At 40.7% G+C, this 20,465-nt stretch overlaps 2 protein-coding genes across 2 annotated transcripts; one reads left to right on the top strand and one right to left on the bottom strand.

The window, feature by feature from the left end:
• Positions 1 to 3,852: 3,852 nt before the first annotated feature.
• RPS27L (ribosomal protein S27 like) lies at positions 3,853 to 8,128 on the top strand. The gene is made up of 4 exons (XM_064722017.1): positions 3,853 to 3,973; positions 4,217 to 4,325; positions 6,473 to 6,583; positions 7,642 to 8,128. The coding sequence occupies exons 1-4, from the start codon at positions 3,968 to 3,970 to the stop codon at positions 7,668 to 7,670; spliced, it is 255 nt and encodes an 84-aa protein (XP_064578087.1). The 5' UTR covers positions 3,853 to 3,967; the 3' UTR covers positions 7,671 to 8,128.
• Positions 8,129 to 10,980: 2,852 nt separating this feature from the next.
• LACTB (lactamase beta) lies at positions 10,981 to 19,705 on the bottom strand. Its single transcript, XM_064722458.1, has 6 exons — positions 19,429 to 19,705; positions 18,468 to 18,534; positions 17,292 to 17,482; positions 16,607 to 16,952; positions 15,140 to 15,305; positions 10,981 to 12,787 (listed from the first exon to the last, which is right to left on the bottom strand). The coding sequence occupies exons 1-6, from the start codon at positions 19,687 to 19,689 to the stop codon at positions 12,244 to 12,246; spliced, it is 1,575 nt and encodes a 524-aa protein (XP_064578528.1). The 5' UTR covers positions 19,690 to 19,705; the 3' UTR covers positions 10,981 to 12,243.
• Between the last annotated feature and the right edge of the window lie 760 nt (positions 19,706 to 20,465).

The raw sequence follows: 20,465 nt of genomic DNA, 5'->3' as shown, positions 1-20,465 counted from the left end.
GTGACTGGTCCCACGGGGATGTGGCACCATTCATGCCAGACAGTTTTAACCCAGCAGAGAGTGCACCTGTGCAAGGCATGGCTGCAGCTTCTCCAGGCCAATGTGGGACAGTGCCAAAGGCTTCCTGAAATCCAGGCAGACTGCACAGCCTTTCCCTCAGCCACCAGGCGGGTCACCTGCTCATAAAAGGAGAGCAGTGCCATAGTTCAAGCTCATCCAATGAACAGGGGAGTCCTAATCAAGGCATGGCAGAATTCCCTTAGTCACTGGGGGGTAGGTAAAATGCATCTGTTAAAGCCCTCAGTTCAAGAAAGGAACTAATAGGAATATCAGTGTGTAATGATGACCTCTACTCATATGCACTAAGTTCAAAAATCTTTATATATACACTAAAAAAGCCAGAAAACACTTGTTTGCTGACACCTGCATTTTAAAGAAAAAATCAGATTATATTGCTACTTCATTCCCACTCTCATTTTTAATTTCTCAAATGATAGGCATCATTACTTCTAGCTTTCAAACATCCCTTTTCCCCTTTAGTTCAAAGGTGAGACTGGGTAGGTAAAAAGACAACTGTGTGAAAATCTGTTTTCAGTGAAGCTCTTCTCAACACACACAAAATTGTAGAAAATTCTGCATCTTAATTGCTTAAGTACAAGGTTTAAAAAAAAACCAACAGAGTCTAAAACATGTTGGTAGAACTAAGATCCTGTTATTTTGGCACTAACTGGAATCAGCAGGTCCAAGTCCTACCAACAATAATCTTATGAGGCAGTCCTGCCCTGAATGCCACCTAACCACAAGTCATTAACATCAGCTTTGCTCCTTAGCTTTTGAACTCTGCTACCCAATATAATAATACTTCTGATGCATATCTCTAACAACTCTGACTTTGGCAGGTGAGGTGCCTCTGGAATTCATTACTGTAGATAACCATCATCTGACACTCCTTTAAAAAAGTCACTTATTACCTGTTTCCAGTAAATAAGTCTTTCACTTATTTCACTAGAAGGTGAATACTTCTATGCTCATTGTCTTACTGCATTTGTTAGGCTGATATGTCCTGCTTTCAACTCCTAGTTTTAAGATCAATGCATTGGTTTAAAGTACAAAGAACAGTATTCTACTCTAGTGATCTAAATATATGAATTTTCCATGTGTATATACTGCAGAACTTTACATAGAAGAGATTAAATAAAGTCATTATTAAGAAAAAAATTACACAAAGTATGTACAATTAAATTCCAGAAGGAAAAAACACTGTAAGATTATCTGTAAAATCCATTGCTTTCAATTTTGCTATTACAGCAGTGCTAAAAGTGGAGTTTCTTCAGTTTCCACCGATAATCTGAACTATCTGCATATTTAAACCAAATTATTACGTGCCACAGTTTACAGCATTAGTTTACAATCAATTGAAACTAATTCTGGAGTATAGGCTGACACTCACAATGCAGGAGAAAACCCAACTGTCATTATGTTGTTTTAAAACATTTCCAGATCAGCTTTTGGAATTTTTCTGTTGTCATTCTAGCAAAGAGACAAAGTTTCTTTTTCTTTTTTTTTTTTTCCTAAAATGAGATCAAAGTCCTTGCTTGCTGGGAGAAGGCTGCAAAGAGGAAGTTGTTCTCTTAGACCTGAATCTCTCTGTGTCTCAGTAGGCCAAGCCACTGTTGTACAGAATTTCTCTCCTTGCTAACTGACACTTCAACTCAGTGCTGCATTTCTGTTTTCTTAAGAGTACACTTCATGAAAAGCTTGAATTGTAAGATTAGAGGTAATCCATTCGAATTTACTCATACAGCAGGTCACTGAACTTCAAGCTGTTACAAAAAGGAAATGAATCTACAAGCAAAACCAAAATAGAGAAGCAGAGGAATGTGTCCAAAACACATCCTGTTTTCAGATCATCCTGTGTGCCCTTCCTTCCATGGAAGCCAATTTCTAATGTGACTCTGAAGTCTTCCTCAGGCACCAGAGGTTCTTTACAGGAAAGAGTTCGAAGGGAAAGCCAGGAGGAAGAGGTGAAGGAGGATGGCACTTCAGAAGTTCTATTTTATTGTAAGTGACACTTTATACATGGTGAAGATATTTTATTATTTTATTTAACACAGAAAAACAGAACTCTACTGCAGATACTAAATCAAAAGCCTTAAGCAATTATCTTTTTTCCATTCTGCTGGCACATAAATAACATGCATTTGAAAAGGACAGGAGGGTAGTAGGAACAGCTAAAAACACAAGAACTGTCTCTGTGCTGGTAACTGGTTTGTGCTGTTGGCTTCACAGCACGGCATGCAGAGGAAAGTATGAGTCAGAGCCCTTCCTAGTAAATTCCCCATGATACAACAAGAAATACTTCCAAAATACCTCTATCTGTGTGTCATCACCACATAAGGAAAAAATGCTAACACAGCATTACAGAGTTACAGGGCTGGGACAGTGAGAAAAGGAAAACCAATATAATGGCTTGGAGCACTGCAACACATGGGACTATTCTGTCAGAATAATGTAAGAATTTGGGGTGGAAAGTATTTTGAAAGTTGTTATAGCACTGGAGACACCAAGCCCAGCCTTGAGAATATTGTTGTCAGAATGATATGCTTCTGTGAAATTACACCCTCACTTTTGCTCACGGCAAACTTTTAAAATAAGTTTTGCTGAATGCATCAGTTCCCTCTCAGAAAGGCAGTGTCCTGACAAGTTCCCGTTGGACTTTTGGGAAGACTTCATACCGAGAGATTTTTGTAAGGTCTGTTGTGCCACCAGGAGGACTTCTACTGAACTGCACTTTGAAATATTCCAAATATTCCAGGATAAATACACGTGATTTTACAGATTACATTTGTGATTACTGACTTGCAGAAAAAAAAACCCACTCAGCCTGTTCCTAAAAAAAAAAAAAAAAAAAAAAAAAAGTGATTTTTAAAAATTTTCCACTCTGCAATATTTTTATGTCTCATAAGTTGTCTAAATTAATTTAAGCACATGAATGATAACTAACAGAAATTCTTCTGCCTTTTACTTTTTGACTGGGGTGGGAAACTGCAAAAGAATAAGCTCATGGGTACAACTTCATGTAATGTATATTTTACTATGGAACAACCAACATATGTTCAGTTCTGGGTTCCTCAGAAGAAGAAAGACAGGCAGAGGGTCCTGTGGAGGCCCACAGAGATGATGAGAGTTTTTGGAGCATCTCTCTTATGAGGAAATACAGCAGGAGCTGGGCCAGTTTAGGCTAGAGAAGAGAAAATGGAGAGGGGATTTAATTAATACACATAAATACCCCAGGACACCTGAATCTTTCAGAGAAAGAGAATTTATTGCTCCATTATCAGGAGAAATGAACTTCTTCCCACCTCGAAGGCGCTGTTAGGATTAGAAGGAAGAAGTTGACGATGACCAGACAGAATCCTGTGTTTGAATGGAATTTATGCATCATGTATGAGGTGTATGAATTTGCAACAGGCTGTTGCTTTTAAGGGTTAATCCTCTGTTAACGTGGGCCCTTTTTCAGGCTCGTGCTGCCCAGAAAAGGTACCCGGACGTCCGTAACTCTTTGTCTCTATTGTCTCATATGGTCCTAATTCAACTTGTCCAAATTATTATTACTCTAATTGTTAGAACCATTTTATTACTATTAAACTTTGAAAATTTTAAAAACAAGTGATTGGCGTTTTTCACAGATACGTTCCCGCGTCACCTGCTCTAGGTGCCTTCCAACGCTGACAATTCCACGATTCTGTGCCATACCAGCGATGATTTAGTGACCACCCAGCGTGAAGCCGGCGCAGTTCTAGCGGGCATTGCCACGCTTACGGGCCGGTGTCACGCCCGGCGGTGCCGGAGCACGCGAGCGGGGCTGGCAGCGCTCAGTCCCGCCCCCGGCGCTCGGCACAGGCGCGGCTGCGGCGGCGGCGCTGAGGGGCGGCAGCGCTGAGGGGCGGTCCGGCCCGGTGCGGACATGCCGGTGAGTTGAGTTGTTTACGGTCCGCCGGTGCCGCCCGGCCCGGCACCGCCAGTGGGGACCTGGGAGCGGGGGTGACAGAGCGGCCCGGCCGTTCTCGCTCGGGCTCGCTGCTGTTCCCGGAGCCCCCTCAGAGGCCCCGGGCCGGCCCTGTCGGGGCTCGGCTGCGGCCGCGCTGGGGCAGCCCCGGGGCCCGGCCCGGCTCCCGCCTGACGCGCCGGGCGCTTCTCCCCTTGCCCCTCGCAGCTGGCCAAGGACCTGGTGCATCCCTCCTTGGAGGATGAGAAGAGGAAGCACAAAAAGAAACGTCTCGTGCAGAGCCCGAACTCCTACTTTATGGATGTAAAATGTCCAGGTAAATATTTGAAACGTTCATGCATTATGGAAGGAACAAAACTAATTTTATATACTGTTAATCTTCATATAACAGCTGATTATTATTTCTTATCCGAGTTTGTATTCTATAGAGATCTTCATGTAACAGTTGATTATTATTTCTTATCTGAGTTTGTATTCTGTCTAGAAAAAGGTCTGCATATTGCTTTGGGTTTTTTAACAATAACATTGTTTTCCATCTTTGGAAAAAGTTGATGTAAACAATCAGGCACTTTTTTCCTGGAGGTTCTGGCATGAGTTCTCTAGTTGGGTTTTTTCCTGTATAAAACCCTTGCAAGTAGGGAAAAACACAACCCCCCAGGTTTGCAATGTATAAAGTGAGATTAACTGGGTGCCTTAAAGTATCCATAGCACAAGTTTCAAACAGAAGCCAACATTGTTTTCCTGCTCTTGTAACTTAGTTCTGGAAGAGCAACTGGAAAAACTTTTGACAAGGATATATGCAGGGATACTGCACATATACATAAAACATACACCACTGCCTATTTTGCATGTGCTGTTAAGAACTAAGCTGCCATCTAGCTCACATATAAGAGTTATAAGATGTTGCCTGTGTCCACTTCTCAGAAATCCTCAGTACTTTGGCTCAGAGATATCTGTATAATCAACTTCACTTTTATAAACTAAACACAATAGTGATCTTCCTGACATAGAACCAGGGAATTGTTGATGTGCTCAGGTTTTCTGATCTTATTCTTTCTTAGTTGCTTAGTTTTCTAAGAAGCTGAGACATATTCTATCTGAAAGTGAGGTAAATTAATTTAAACAACTTGAAAGTAAGCTCTGATTGCTTTCAAACAAATCCAGGGTTGAAGACTAAGCCTCTGGGGTTTTTGGGGTTTTTTACTCTTTGTTAAACCAGAATACATGAATGCATACACTGTTATACAGTTAGTGTCAAAATAGGCCCATAGGTCATGGGTTATCTTCATTATTGTTGGGTTAATTGTTTTTTGTGGGCTGTATAGAGCAAAGCAGGAGAGCTTCAGTAATGATAGAATCCCATACAGAAGGCATGGAAAACAGCAGATGGCCTTATGTCCCTAGGTCAGTGGAACTGGAAATTCCTACCTAGATACTCAGATGGGTTGGGCTCATTTCCCTGCCAACTCACACACATTAAAAACTCATCAACATGGAAGTTCAGCTTCAGTAGGGGGAAAAACCCAATTTGCTGTGATTAAATTTTAGCTGTTAGAAGTTTTTCACAAAGATTTATACAGTTGCTCTTAAACAGAGATCTGTTATTCTGTCTCATTGTGCTTCTCCCTACCAAGCAGAGCTTTTGTCACAGGACCCTGCTCACAACCTATGTTCTGTCGTAGCTTTCTGATCCACATGTGCTGAAAACGCAATCTCTGCTCACCTTTACCTATTTATTTTGTATATCCACATCCAGATTAAATCCTTTACAGGATTTCTCCCTCCAAACATACCTCTTGGCTAATTAAAAATACTTTTCAGGGGAAGAAATTGAAAAGCAGTGAAAATCCCATTTCTAAGCCATGTATGAGTGATCTCATCTTTTCTTAAGTCATAAAATTTATAAGTTGTAGACAAAAGCATTACATAGGGAATTAGCGAAGTTTTTATGTGCAAGTCTTTCCATTTAAATATTATGTTAGTTTTATAGAATGCAACCAAGCCTTACATGTACCAATTATTAAACAGAAAGCAAACACAGATTGGAACAGCAGTGTTTATATTCCCAGCTTTCAGACTTTGTCAACAGCAGCGTTCTGCTGTTACAAGGTAAATATTTCTCCAGCTCCATGGGTTCCTCTGCTCAGCAGAGGAGGATAATCTGGAACTGCTGAACTTCTTTCCAGGAGATGTGATAGGCAAACTGGGGTTTGTCAGCCAGCAGGGCCTGTTGATTTTCATATGGAATCAAACCAGTTTCTGTTACCTAACTTGCTTTTCTATGCATGTAAGTAAAGGCAAGCGCTTCAGAACACAACCATGGCTTGCTTAGTTTGGCTTGGTGTGCTGTGTAAGGAAATACAGATGCATTTTGGACAAGTATTCAGAATACCTGATTCAATTACCAAGTAAAAAATGATGCTAGAAATAGCCAGTGGGAAGTTTCATGATGCTGTTTTTCAGGATGCTACAAGATCACCACAGTGTTCAGCCATGCCCAGACAGTAGTTCTGTGTGTAGGGTGCTCGACTGTGCTGTGTCAGCCAACTGGGGGCAAAGCCAGGCTCACAGAAGGTAAGGACAATGTTACACAACCCAAATATGCCACTTATATAAATGCATTGTATAGCCTGCAAATATTTTAGCTTGGATTTTGGAAACTGATACTGGAACGCTGATTTTGCAAATTGCTTAGAGCTGGCTACTAGAAACATTGATAATAGGCACAGAATTGTGAATTTTTCTTCAGATTCTTTGTTTTTAAATGGCTGTACAGATATGCCAGGCAGCTAAATACCTACATTGTCATCAAACACACTTCATTTTAGGTGACTTGTCATTCCCTTCAGCTTGTGCAGTGAATACTGCTGTTTAACTCTGAGCTGGGTTTAAAGTGTTCAAAAGCACCATCAAAGGACTAGGGTACTTTTGCCAGGCTAAAATAATCCTGTGCCACTGCTAGTCACTAATGGCTTGCCTGTTTGTTTTTAAATAGTCCTACTGTAAAGCAGTTCCCTGGCTCAAAGAATATTTGTTTCATATAAATTATAAGGGAGCAAATAACCACCAATAATGTATATACAGATAACTGGTATAACACCAGTATCTTTGAGTGCAGCCCAACTCTGGGGTATGTGAAAAGCACTGGAAACACTTTAGGATTTAAAAAATGTAAAAATTAACCCAAATTTTTGTAATTTCTTATTTAAAGGGCAAAAGGTAAGCATGTGTGCAAATTACACATAGCAGTGCTTATATAATGTGCTACAAAGGGGTGTAAACATGGGGACAGAATACCTGAAGTGAGGCTGTTGAAATGGTAACAACACACAGCAGCTGGTTCAGTTTGGGGTTTGGATCACTAAGGGATGGAACAGAGACTGAAATTTTAAAATGCATCTGGGAGAAAAGAAACAGTACACCTGAATCTTATTTTAAGATGAATTGCATGACAACCATGTTGCTCAGGTTGAGCTAGAGAAGACTTACAGTGCTAAATCTTCACCTCTTATGGTACATGAAATGTAAATTTAATCCGTGGATTTTTCCACTTTCATTGGATGGGCAATTTTTCAAGGCAGTCTAACAATTTAAGGACTATTCATATCTCTACTCACGTGATTTCTTTGCAGGCTGTTCATTTAGAAGAAAGCAACACTGAGCAGTTCAGCATGTGATTTTTGGATCTGTGTTCCTGAAAGCCTTACCAGTTTAAAAATGCCTGTTACAACAACAATGTGATTATGATTGATTTTGTACAAATTACATGCTCCTGCTGACTAATCTGCTGGAATCTCTTTTTTAATAAATGATCTGAAGTGCAAGTTCTTCCTGTAAGTTTGCAGATAACCAAGCTCTATTTTTATAAGTTTGAACAGTAAAAACCTTGGACTTCCTGCATCCTTCCCCTTGCTAATCATAAACTACAGCAGTATAATGCATATAGTTACAGAAACTGCTTTAAAATGCATTTTGTGTATTTTATTACTGCAGCTACCGTAACTGCAAGGGTTGCAAAAGCTAGATAAGATTTAAAATGGCTCATTTGCTTTCAGTGTTGCTGTAGTCCCTTCCCCCTCTTGGGTAATATGCTGATAAATAAAAATGAAATGTTACTCACCTCTGTTCAGCTGTTTCTGTGGAATGCATGGGTTTTCCCTCCTGCTGATTTGATCTCAAGACTGCACTTGGTATTCTAAACTGAGACGTCTATCCAAAAAAAAAACCAAACCCAAAGTAATCCTTTGCAAAGCCCTGAAAACCTGCAGCATAGAGAAGGCAACTGGCATATAAACAATTTTAAGTCATGGAACTACACTAGGAGATGTGAATGGTATCCAAGCACAAGGACAGGAAACCTGTGCATACTGTTAGAATTAAATACTGGCATTAAATAATTGCCTTCTTGCAATAAGGATATAATTATTTTTTGAAAGCCATGTCTTTCTAAATTGCTAGTTAAAATGGATTTTGTTTTTAATAATGAGAAAATATTAAAACAAAATAATACATATATCTTATAATATCTCAAGTTATGTATCAACAGCTCTTTACAAGTATCAGGTGTCTTGGTAAGCTAATTATTATTGGGATTTTCTAATTAGCTAGCTCTTTGTATGACTTTGAAACCTCTTACATGTCTAGTCAATAAAATATACCAAAAACCTGATACTACAATTGGTAGCATTTGCAAGGTAAGTTTTATTTCTGTTATTTCAAACAGCAAACATGTAATTACCATATGCAGAAGGAGGTGTTTGATACAGGAACAGGTGTACCTATGGAATACACGTGCCTTCTAAGAAAAGTTGGGGTTCATGTCAGTGCCACTCACAACAAAGGTTCACTCACAGGTGAGTTTATCATGAAAGCTGCTTTAATTAACCAGATATAGTCTAGTTAAGTTTCCCACATACAATGCCAGCCCATCAGATTACTGGTTTTAGAACAAAGATCAAAGTAGCAATATTAATTGTGACCTGAATATATATGCTAAGGCCACATCGATTCCTAGTCTCTCATATCTCTGCCTTCTCTACCCTAAAAGATAAGAACTCATGATTAATTTAATACCAAAGCAGAGACTGTCAGGGACCCATTTTGTTCCAGGTGCTAGAAGATGAAATAATTGGATACTCTTGAAATAAAGGCAGTACATTAATAACGAATAAAAAAGTGAAATTTTGGTGAGTGGGCCAGAAACCCCAAGCAAACCATTTTTAAGGTACAATAACGATTATAATTATGAAGAATATACTAAACTAGGTAAAACACTGACCCCTCAAAATAGTAAATTTCCTGGTTTCTTGGTCTTGGGTAATAAACATTACCACAGGCATAGTGGGAGCAGAGAGGGCAGCATGCTGCATCATCCCAGGGCAGGTAACAGCTATGAGGATAACACTAAAAACATTATTTGGGAAGGAGGCAGGCAGGGCTGTCTTCTGCTGGCTGCTAACCAAGACAACTTGCTCCTTAAATTCAGCTGAGCAGTGCAGGAAAGGAAGCATTGAAACCTTTCCCAAAGATATTCCTCTGTTTTGTGTCAGCCTGGAAGTGCTGTCTAATGTAACTGCAGGGGAAGTGAGGTGGGGTAAATCTTTGAGATGACAGAGATTTTCCATGCCATTGTGTGAAATAATAAAATGGACACTTCAGGTGCCACTTTATTCCCAGTGTGAAACAAGATTAGAAAATCTCCCACCTCTAGTCCTGCATCCAGCTCTGAAGAAGGGCAATGAGGAGCTGGAGCATGTCCAGAGAAAGGCAGAGCACTCCTTACTTTCTCTTTCCTTTCCTCCTTTCCTCCCTTCTTCCTGAATTCCTTTCCTTATTTCCTTCCTTTCCTGATTTCCTTCCTTGAAATTTCCTTTCCTTGAAATTTCTTCCTTTCCTTTCTTTCCCTTTTCCTTTCCTTTCCTTCCTTTCCTTGACATTTCCTTCTCCTTTCCTTTCCTTTCTTTCCTTCTTCCTTCTTGAAATTTCCTTTCCTTGAAATTTCCTTTCCTTTCCTTGAAATTTCCTTTCCTTTCCTTTCCTTCTTCTGAAATTTCCTTTGAAATTTCCTTTCTTCCTTTCCTTCCTTCTTTCCTTCTTCCTTCTTCTTTCCTTTCTTTCCTTTCCTTTCCTTAATTTCCCTTTTACCTTTCCTTTCCTTTCTTCCTCTAATTTCCTTTCCTTGAAATTTCCTTTCCTTTTCCTTGAAATTTCCTTTCCTTGAAATTTCTTTTCCTTTCCTTGAAATATTCCTTGAAATTTCCTTCCTTTCCTTGAATTTCCTTCCTTCCTTGCAATTTCCTTTCCTTGAAATTTCCTTTCCTTTCCTTGAATTTCCTTGAAATTTCCTTTCCTTTTTAAATTTCCTTTCCTTTCCTTTGAAATTTCCTTGAAATTTCCTTTCCTTCCTGAAATTCCTGGAAAGTTCCTTTCCTTAAATTCCTTTCCTTTCCTTGGAAATCCTGAAATTTCCTTTCCTTGGAAATTTCTCCATTCCTTTCCTTGAAATTTCCTTTCCTTTCCTTGAAATTTCCTTTCCTTTCCTTGAAATTTCCTTGAAATTTCCTTTCCTTGAAATTTCCTTGAAATTTCCTTTCCTTGAAATTTCCTTTCCTTTCCTTGAAATTTCCTTTCCTTTCCCTTTCCTTGAAATTTCCTTTCCTTGAAATTTCCTTTCCTTTCCTTGAAATTTCCTTTCCTTTCCTTTCTTTCCTTTCCTTTCCTTTCCTTTCCTTTCCTTTCCTTTCCTTTCCTTTCCTTTCCTTTCCTTTTCCTTTTCCCTTTCCCTTTCCTTTCCTTTTCCCTTTCCTTTCCTTTTCCCTTTCCTTTCCTTTTCCCTTTCCTTTCCTTTTCCCTTTCCTTTCCTTTTCCCTTTCCTTTTCCCTTTCCTTTCCTTTTCCCTTTCCTTTCCCCTTTCCTTTCCCTTTCCTTTCCTTTTCCCTTTCCTTTCCTTTTCCCTTTCCTTTCCCCTTTCCTTTCCTTTCCTTTCCTTTCCCTTTCCTCTCCCTTTCCCTTCTCTGGGGAAGGGTCTGGAGCACAAGTCTGACAAGAAGCTGAAGGAGCCTGGAGAGAAGGGGTGACCTTATCACTCCCTACAAGTCCCTGGCAGGAGGCTGGAGCTGGGCTTGGCTTCTTCTCACAGGGAACAAGTGAAAGGACAAGAGGACGTGGCCTCAGGCTGCACCAGGTGAGGTTCAGCTTGGACAACAGGAAGAATTTCTCCACAGAAAGGGGGATCAGGCATTGGAAGGAGCTGCCCCTGGAGGTGTTGGAGTCCCCAGCCCTGGATGCAGCACTTTGAGCTGTGCCCCAGCTGCCAGGGCCGTGTTTGTTGGTGAGACTTCTACTGCTGCCTTCAAGAATGGGCTTGGAGCTGTGTTGAGCTATTGGGTTCCTAATTCCTGTTCACAAGGGATTATCTGGGCTACAGAACACAGTCCCATTTCTGGCTACCAAGTGTTTAACACCCAAAAACAACAGGACAGTTTGACAGCTTGCCACATTGTGCTATTTGGGTGGATTTGACTCTAGAAATAATACTTTTATTGCACAGTAAACTAATTCTACACGTTCTCTGAGTCCAATAAAAATGGATGAGATATCTAAAAACAAAAAGAATTTTACTTACATTGCTCTAGATTCATCCTTTTCTAGTTCTTAATCCACAGCTCTGATAAAAGCCTGCTTCTGGTATAAATCTGCATTCTGGAGGTAGCTTCAAGGTTTGGGTTTTGTTGGTTTTTTAAGCAAGTAAGGGAAGTGGCATGTGAAAACAAAAAGCAATGGTGACACAATTTTCTTTAAAAAGTAATACTGAATAGTTTTGGCAGACTGGAACTGTAAGAATAACAAGCAACATATTTGTGTGGTCAAATCAAGATGTGAAATTTTCCAAAAGTTTAACATTCAAGATAGGTAATTTGTACTTAGTGTAAAAAAAAAAAAAAGGCTATTTTTTTATCTTGGTCAAGTGTTTCACTAGTTGGTAAAAATAACCTGCTAATACGATGATCATTTACACAGGTACTACAGAAAGTAGTCTTTGACTGTTACATTCTCATTTTTTGTAAGTTAGGAACTTCCCTGAGAGATGAATTCCAGTTAGACGTAAGTTTAGCACCACTAGCAGAGGTTCATTAAGTGAATTATTTATGCTGTTTCTTCCCATATCTTAGTGAACTCGAGGTGCAACTGCACCCCTTGTTTTGCAGCACAGTGGGTTCAGTCCCAGAGCTCTCTCAGCCCTCACTCTGTGCCTGTTTCTCTCTGTCGAACTCCCTGGCGATCTTTAAGGCGGTGCTGTTGAGTGAAACCGATTGCATATTGCAGATGATGGTGACAACGACCCCTCTGGGGGGCGCCACTGGCCAGGCCCCCCCAGCCTCGGGGTGCAGCTCCTCAGGCAGGATGAGGAGGACGCTGCTGGCCCCCACAGCACCCCCGGTGTGAGATGCATAGTGTCTCTGCTGTCTGCAGCAGCCACACTGTTGGTTTTTCTCCACCACGGCCCAAGCCATGGCGTATTTACCATCCCTGTCCCACGACACTTCTGTTTTTGGCACTGGAGTCCACATCATGGCAACTGTGCTTGGCTTGAGGTACCCTGGCAGGAGTTGGTTGTTCTTGTTTTGAAATTGTCCAGCTTGGTAGCTGTATAACAAAGCATTTCCAAATTTCAGGAGGTCACCTACTGATGACAGGAAGCCACCACCAGCCCACTTGTAAGAGTTGTCCACATATGGTGCATTTACCAGCCGTCCCTTTTTGTTGTAAATGTAACACCTGAAATGCAAGAAAATTCAATTTGTCATTCTCATATACTATGCACAATGATTTTAAGCTGCCCTACCTTTAAAGAGCAAACTGAGCATGTATTAGCTCATTCTCGTGAACATTTAGAGGGTTTTTAAAACACATTTTTAAAATATATTTATTGCAGAAAAATCAACAAGTAATTCAGACAGAAAAGCAAAAATTAAGGTGACTTCTTAGGTTAGAAGCTGAACTTCAATAAAAGTACTAATCCTGCTTAATCTTAGGATATACTAAGAATATATATAATATACTAATATTATATATATTATTAGTATATATATACTGCTTAATCTTAGGATATACTAAGAATAAGGACAATATACAAATAAAAGATGTGACAGAGATAAATAGATCAGGCAACACAGATTTTTTTCTTAAATGCCTGTACTAGAAATGTTTAAAAGAACAAGGAATTCTACAACTGAAGCTTAGGTGACTGCTCCCAGACAGTAGTTTTCACTTATGGCTGATTTCCCCCCACTGCCCCATTATGGTTGCTGTACTCTAGAACAAAGCAAGGAGCATTAAAATCTTGCATAACACAAATGTAGAAAGTGCCAGCCAGAGCTGCAGAATGAACTGTCAGCAACAATACAACAGAAGTGCAGAACAAATTGTGCTTTTGAAAGAAACAGTCCAATCATGACTGGGTTAATTTCATACACCATATGAAAAGGACTTGTTGAATAAATATTTAACCCAAGGAATTTCAGCCTTTGGTCTTTTGACTAATTAAGGTCTGTGGAGAGTTTATGAAAAGGAAAAACCCTACCTAGATTTCACTTGTGTTGGAAAGCTTTCTAACAAACTTCTGAATAACTTATAACACTGGAAGTCAGAGGTTGAAACAAAGGAAGAAAGATGAATGGTCCAGGATGCAAAACTGAAAGTGATTTAGTATCCTGTTGTCCCCATAATGACAACAGGTTTTTTTATCACAAAAAAACCCTGTTACAAAGACATTGACTTATATCTCTAAAAGATCTAGAACATGGATTTTTTAGCATTTACCTGTTAGATAAATATAGTATGACCAAACCATTAAACAAACCTTAACACATCAGTACATTCTATTTTGAGGCATCAAGCTCCAATTTGTGGAAGCAAATCCATCAGCATCTCAGTTTTGCTTAACAGTAATCTATAAAAAGACTCCCAGAAGAGCATCTCTCCCAACTCCTTGATCCCTCCCATATTTCAGTTTATAAAAGGATGAACATACACATGTTCTAAAAAACCTTGACTGTACAAAGTTGATAATTTATAAGAGCATCACTGTCATCCAGAGAGCCTCTGAAATTTTGCAAGCAAACTGAACACCAGCACAAAGCATCTTAGAACAGAGCAGTAAAGCTGTGCACACACTTTCAATATACACCTGTACTTATAAACCTCAGCTACAACATGTTCATCATTCTTTGAGAGCATTTTAGAAGCCAAACTTTTAAAAAGTCTAAGTCTCATTTTCATGAGACTGTTACTGAAACCTACTTTGTCATTCAACAGAATTCTTGTCCCACACCAAAATTTAACAGGGGAGTCAATAATTAATTTCTGAACCCAGACAGGAAATTCAATAAAATAAGACAAGAAATCCTAGCCTGACCCACTATATGGGAATGGATTATCCAGTCACAAAATTTATCTCAGCTTGTTGTTTTGTGGGTGTTGTTTGGTTTTTTTGTAGGACTGGAGTGGTGGGGTGTGTTGGTTATTTTTTCCTATGTTAAATTAATTTTAAAATTAATCACTCTCTTTCTACCCCCCTCTCCCTTAAATGCACATTATTTACTGTTTATCAGCAATGCATAATTGATGTTAAACAGAATTTTACTTCAACATGCATACTGAAATTTGATTTATGAAAACTATTACAATTCCATGGAACCCTTTAAATGCCAGTATATTAAGCAAACGAAGGTAATTATATATTCCAACATAATTTCCTAGTTACTCCTTATTTAATCTGCATTTATGTGCTTACTTGTACCCAAGGTAAATGCAAACTTTGAAGTCCCCTATTACTCCCCTCACCTCCCATATTCATACTTAGAACAAGAAATCTTTATTTCTTATTCTGTAATTTTACATGCTAATTAGAGAACCTATACCATGGCATTGGAACCAGCTACATGAGTAATGCTGAGGAATTCCCTTGTAAATTGAAATGTAAATGTAAAAAGTAATGTTGAGGTAACATACAACACTTCATTCAAATGTCTGGGAAAAGAAAAATCACACATTTTCAATTCAGGTGTCTTAATTAAGATGGAAAGGGCAGCAGTTGTTGTGGAAAAAGCAGAGTTCCACCCTGTGTACCTTGCTCTGTTGTATATCATGGCTTCATTGTCATCTAGGACAGTTGACAGCATATCCAAATCACGAAACATTTTCAGCATGTAATCTGTAAATTTCTGTCCTGAAGCTCTCTCCACAACAGCACTTAAGAGAGTAAAGCCATATGTTGAGTACAAGAACTGACTACCTTGAAGAAACACAGTGAGAAAGGGAAAAAACCCCAGGTTAATTGCATGATACTTAAATGGAATCACATGTGCAAATAAAACTGTATACAGCAATTAATAATGAACCATTGGTGATCCTGGCCTAGGGAATTCTGTGCTGCAGCAGACACTCATCCTGCTAAGAGAACAGCACTGAAACCTCCCAGAGATCTCTGTGTACACTCAGGTTTCATGCCAAGGTGTCAGTGCTGACATTTAACATCCTTTCCAGGAGATTTACCACATCAGGTCTAACAAGGATGTCTGGATTTGGAAAGCTGACACAAGCCATAAAATCACTGCTTAAAAGATGCTCAGCTACTGTGACTTGTTTGTGTGTCCATCCCCTGGAGAAGGGAAAACAACAGCAATACTCACATTTTTCAAGGGTATTCATCACTTTTAGCACAGTGTTTCTAGTTCTAGAATATCCCAAAAGATTATATGAACACAAGCATGTGTATTATTTAAGACAATTGAATTTATTTACAAAACAATGTTTCATATTAAAAATTCTCATTCTTGTGCTAATGCCTTCTATGAAACATTTACATATTGAGCAACTGCTGAAGTGCCTACAGCTGAGACAGATCACTTATTTCAAGTGAGCTCTCCAAGACTGTGTTTAACTCTTTACCCTCTTTCTACCCCTCTCCCCCTTAAATGCACATTATTTACTGTTTATCAGCAGTACATAGAATTTACCTTAACCTACCTCATTTAAAACTTACACCTGAAGTTCCTCAAAGTCCTCTCTAGACCTAATTTAAATAATCCAAACATTATTTGAGTAATTCTGTGAGTCTATGGGGTGTTTTTAGATTTTTTTTTTTAGGTCTGATTTAGTGTTTCAGTAAAATATTTTGCTTTTTATTTCCTATCTAGAAGGCCCAGAACATGACTACAGCAAGTTGGTATCTGCTTACAAAATACTTTGTAGATACAAATTTGTTACCAGAATTATCTTCTGCTTCCCCATTTATAAATCCACTGACTGGTGTGTTTCAGAGCACTTACTGCATTACTTACTGCTCCTGGGAGAAAAGTCTTACACATAAATACTACATGACCAGATGGTTTGTGCAGAACAGACCAAATACTTCTCTGATGAGCTTTGAATGGGGCATGTGAAGAAAAACTAAAAAGGGAGGGAAGCAGAACAAACCAAAACAGCCACACAAACACTCTTCACTGGACTCTACTGTCATCATTACATGTAAAACTATCCAAACAAAACTCTCACCAGAACAGCATATTTTGGTCTACATTAATAGAAACTCACCTGGTTTAAAGAATAAGGGATCATTTTTAAATATCTTCAGTGACTCAATCACACTTTCAAATTTTTCCTTCAGATAATACTCTTCCTGTTCAAACTCCTTGTTGTTCCTGCCAGGCTTTGAATTCTGGCCCTTTGTCTCACTATCATGTTCCTTCTTCTGTTTGACACAATCAGTGTTTTCAGTCCCTTTACCTTCTTTTGCTTTTTGTTCTTTATCCTGATGGGATTTGGTTAGCTTAAGTGCTCTGTTTGCCTTTTCCTTTTCTTCTTTCACTTTTGTAATATCTTTCTCATAGTGACGGATCCCACTCAAGTGTGAAACTAACTGTCTTGTGGTAATGGTGACCTAAGTGGAGAGGATAATGTCAGCTCTCTTCATTAAAAGACAAACAATAAATCACTGAAAAAGTAACATTCACCATGACAAAGAACAGACAAAGGTGCAAGAACTTTTAAATATCACATATTAAACAGAGTATTAAAAAAAAAGTGTATATGTGGATACACACTTGATATAAAAGTGAAGATCCAATTATGCTTTTCTGAGCAGGAAATATCAGTACTTGTTTAAATGATTTTGAGTGTTTTATAGGAATAGGTCCAGCTCAGGCACCTGTACACACATAGCTATGTAGTGACAGGAACAAAAATTTTTAAAAACTCTTCCCAACAAACAATTCCATACCTTTTCACCCTCGTAGACCTTTTCTGGAAATTCTGGGACATATTTCTGCACTGGAGCATCTAAATCCAGCTTCCCCTCTTCCCACAGTTTAGCAACAGCCATCATGGTGAGACACTTGCTGATGCTGGCGATGCGCATGACGGTCTCAGGCTTGCACAGCACACGGTTCTCCACGTCAGCATAGCCCAAACCTGGCAGGAAACAAAACTCTGCTAAGTCCTTGGCACATGCTGAACTCATTACATGCAATGAATTAGATTTACTGGCTCTTTGAAATATTTTTTCTTCAGCTAAACTGGGATACGAAGCATTGGACTGGCATAGGAAGCACAGCCCAGCCCCTGCTTCAGTAACATTTCAGTCAATAACATTTTACTGTAGCAGCACCAGGTAATCAGAGCCCTTTGGATTAGACAATGGCATCTCAAATTGATGATTAAACTACAACAAACATAATGATAAAGGAGATTAAAGATTAAGCCAAAATTTACATTCCCGAGGTCAAATTTTCAGCATAAAAACCCAGAGACCAAAATCTAGAATGTAAAATAACTGACCAACAGTCATAAACACTCATTTTACTGTTTTGAACTAATGGCTGAGGCAGTAAAGGGTCTTGTTGTATCAATACAGAACCTGAGAGAGGAAATCACTCACAAATTCATTCCCATTACCTAAGCTGTAAGGTTCCACAGAACCCAGGTGTTACTATGTTTCAGCATCACTCAGCATGACTTCAATTAAAAAATACAGCTTAACAGTTTCTGTAACAGTGTTTTCCTATGTAACCAACCCACAAGTCTGGTAGCAAGAACTGGAATTAATAAAGCATTTTCAAGCTGCCAAACCAGTCTTCAGTTTGAGAGAGATTTGGAGAAAGTGCCCAGAGTACATTCAAAGGTTAATCTGAAAAATTAATGGAAGATTCTCCAATCTAACTGTTGAGATATACTAGCATATTCAGGATGTTAACAAATTATCAATTCCTGGAAATGATTGAAGTTTACCAAGGAAGGTGCCATTTGATGCTCCCTAAGCACCCATTTCTGGCTACTGTCCAGAGATGGGACATCAAGTAGACAAAATCCCAGCCTGATTAGCTTGTCTGAATTGTTCATTTTTTAGATGTGCATCAGTTCTTGACAGTATGCACAACTACTGCCCCCACATACTAACCTTCTGACCAGACTTCCTTTCCATCTACAGAAACTCCAACTAATATACCAGGGATTCCTGCTTCGTCCTGAAAAAAACAAAATGGACAGAAGACATTTAGAAGGATATTTAAGACAAAAAGCACCTCCTACCAAGCCCTCGAACTGAAAAAGCTACAAAACCCCTACAAATAAACCTGCTTATTGTTGCCAAATTATAGTTGAAATTTTGTTATGTACCAGTTTGGTTGAACTGGTACAAATTGCTTTTGCAAAGCTGACATGTTAACTCAGCTATTGGGAAAAACATACCTAGCAAGAATAGCAAGGTAATATTTTTGCTTTTATAATTAAATTACTGAACGGAACATGCAAGAGAAACAAAACATGACAGTTACTATGCAACTGGCAAACTGCATCACCTACTGGCAGGGAAGATTTCAAAAAAGCTTCAGCTGGATTTTTGAAGTAACTACAAGGTGCTTTTTAAACAGGATCACAGAATATCCTGAGTGGGAAGGGACCCACAAGGATCTCAGAGATCAACCCCTGGCCCTACCCAGGAGAGCTCCAACAATCCCACCCTGAGCCTGAGACCGAGGTTCAAACACTCCTGGAGCTCTGCCAGGCTTGAGCCGTGCCCACTTACCTGGGGACCTGTTCACTGCCTGGCCACACTCGGAGTAAAAAACTTTTCCTAATTCCCACCTAAACTTCTCCTGACATAATTCCCTGGTATTCCCTAGTCACAGAAAGCAGAGATCAGTGCCTGCCCCTGCTCTCCCCTCATGAGGAAGCTGCAGCCCGCAGTGAGGTCTCTCCTCCAGGCAGAGCCAAGTGCCCTCGGTCACTCCTGCCTCTCTTCCCACAGCCTTTGAGGCCCCCCTTGTTCTCAGATACCCCATCCCGTGCCAACTTTCCACACTCTCCCGTATCGAGCTGCCTGAGCTGCGCCACAGCCCCCAGCGGTCCCCCCTCAGCACCTTGATCCTCCGCACCAGGTCCCTGCTCCTCTCCACGGCCGCGCCGAAGCCCCGCGGCGACGGCGGCTTCTCCTCCCGCCCGTTCTCCGGCTCGCCTCCCCCGGGCGCCGCCCGAACCCCCAGCGCCAGCCCCAGCGCCAGCCCCCAGCCCCAGGGCCTCGGCCCGGCCCCGCCGCCCCCTCTGCGGGCCGGGGGGAGCCGCTCGGGAGCCGCCGCCCGCCGCAGGGCCCGCGCCAGGCCCGCCATGGCCGGGGCGGACATGGCAGCGCCGGGCCGCAGGCACCGCCTCGCCGGGCCGAGCCCCGAGCGCATCGAGCGCCGCCGCCTCACGGAGCGGCGCGGCCGCGGCGGCGGGAACGGGCTCCGCTCCGGCAGGGACGGGCTCCGGCAGGGACGGGCTGCCCTCCGCGGGCTCGGCTCCGGCGGGGCCTGCGGCGGCTGGAGCACGGCAGCGCGGCTCGCCGCCTTCACCACGGGCTGCACACGGGCCGCTTCCCCGGGGCTCGGCGCGACTGGCCGGCCACAGTGAGAAACAGAACCGCAGGAACGATGAGGTTGGAAAAGACCTCTGAGCTCAGCGAGCCCAGCCCGTGACCGAACACCTCCTATCAGCTGGACCGTGGCACCAAGTGCAGCGTCCAGCCTTTCCTTGGACACCCCCAGGGTCGGTGACTCCCAACACCTTCCTGCTCAGTCTATTCCAATGCCACTCTCTCAGTGAAGAAATTCTTCCTAGTGTGAAAAATGTGTATTTTACGATTGGCTTTTCGCAAATATTAAAATGAATATTATATGCGTTGTGTTAGAAAGTAATGCTGTATTAATTCTCTTAAGTAATGTGTTAAATATAGTTTTAGGTTATAAAAATGTTAAAACACAAACTATGATGTGTAGGATACTTTTTATGTAAAGAAAGGACTCGCAGCGAGATAGCAGCCACAGGACACCTGAATCTTTCAGAGAAAAAGAATTTATTGCCCCATTATCAGAAGAAATGAACTTCTTCCTGCCTCGAAGGCGCTGTTAGGATTCAGAGG

This window comes from Zonotrichia leucophrys, chromosome 10 (assembly GCF_028769735.1).
Source record: "Zonotrichia leucophrys gambelii isolate GWCS_2022_RI chromosome 10, RI_Zleu_2.0, whole genome shotgun sequence".
In the NCBI taxonomy this organism is placed as follows: domain Eukaryota; kingdom Metazoa; phylum Chordata; class Aves; order Passeriformes; family Passerellidae; genus Zonotrichia; species Zonotrichia leucophrys.
This window is presented reverse-complemented; position numbering and strand designations above follow the sequence as displayed.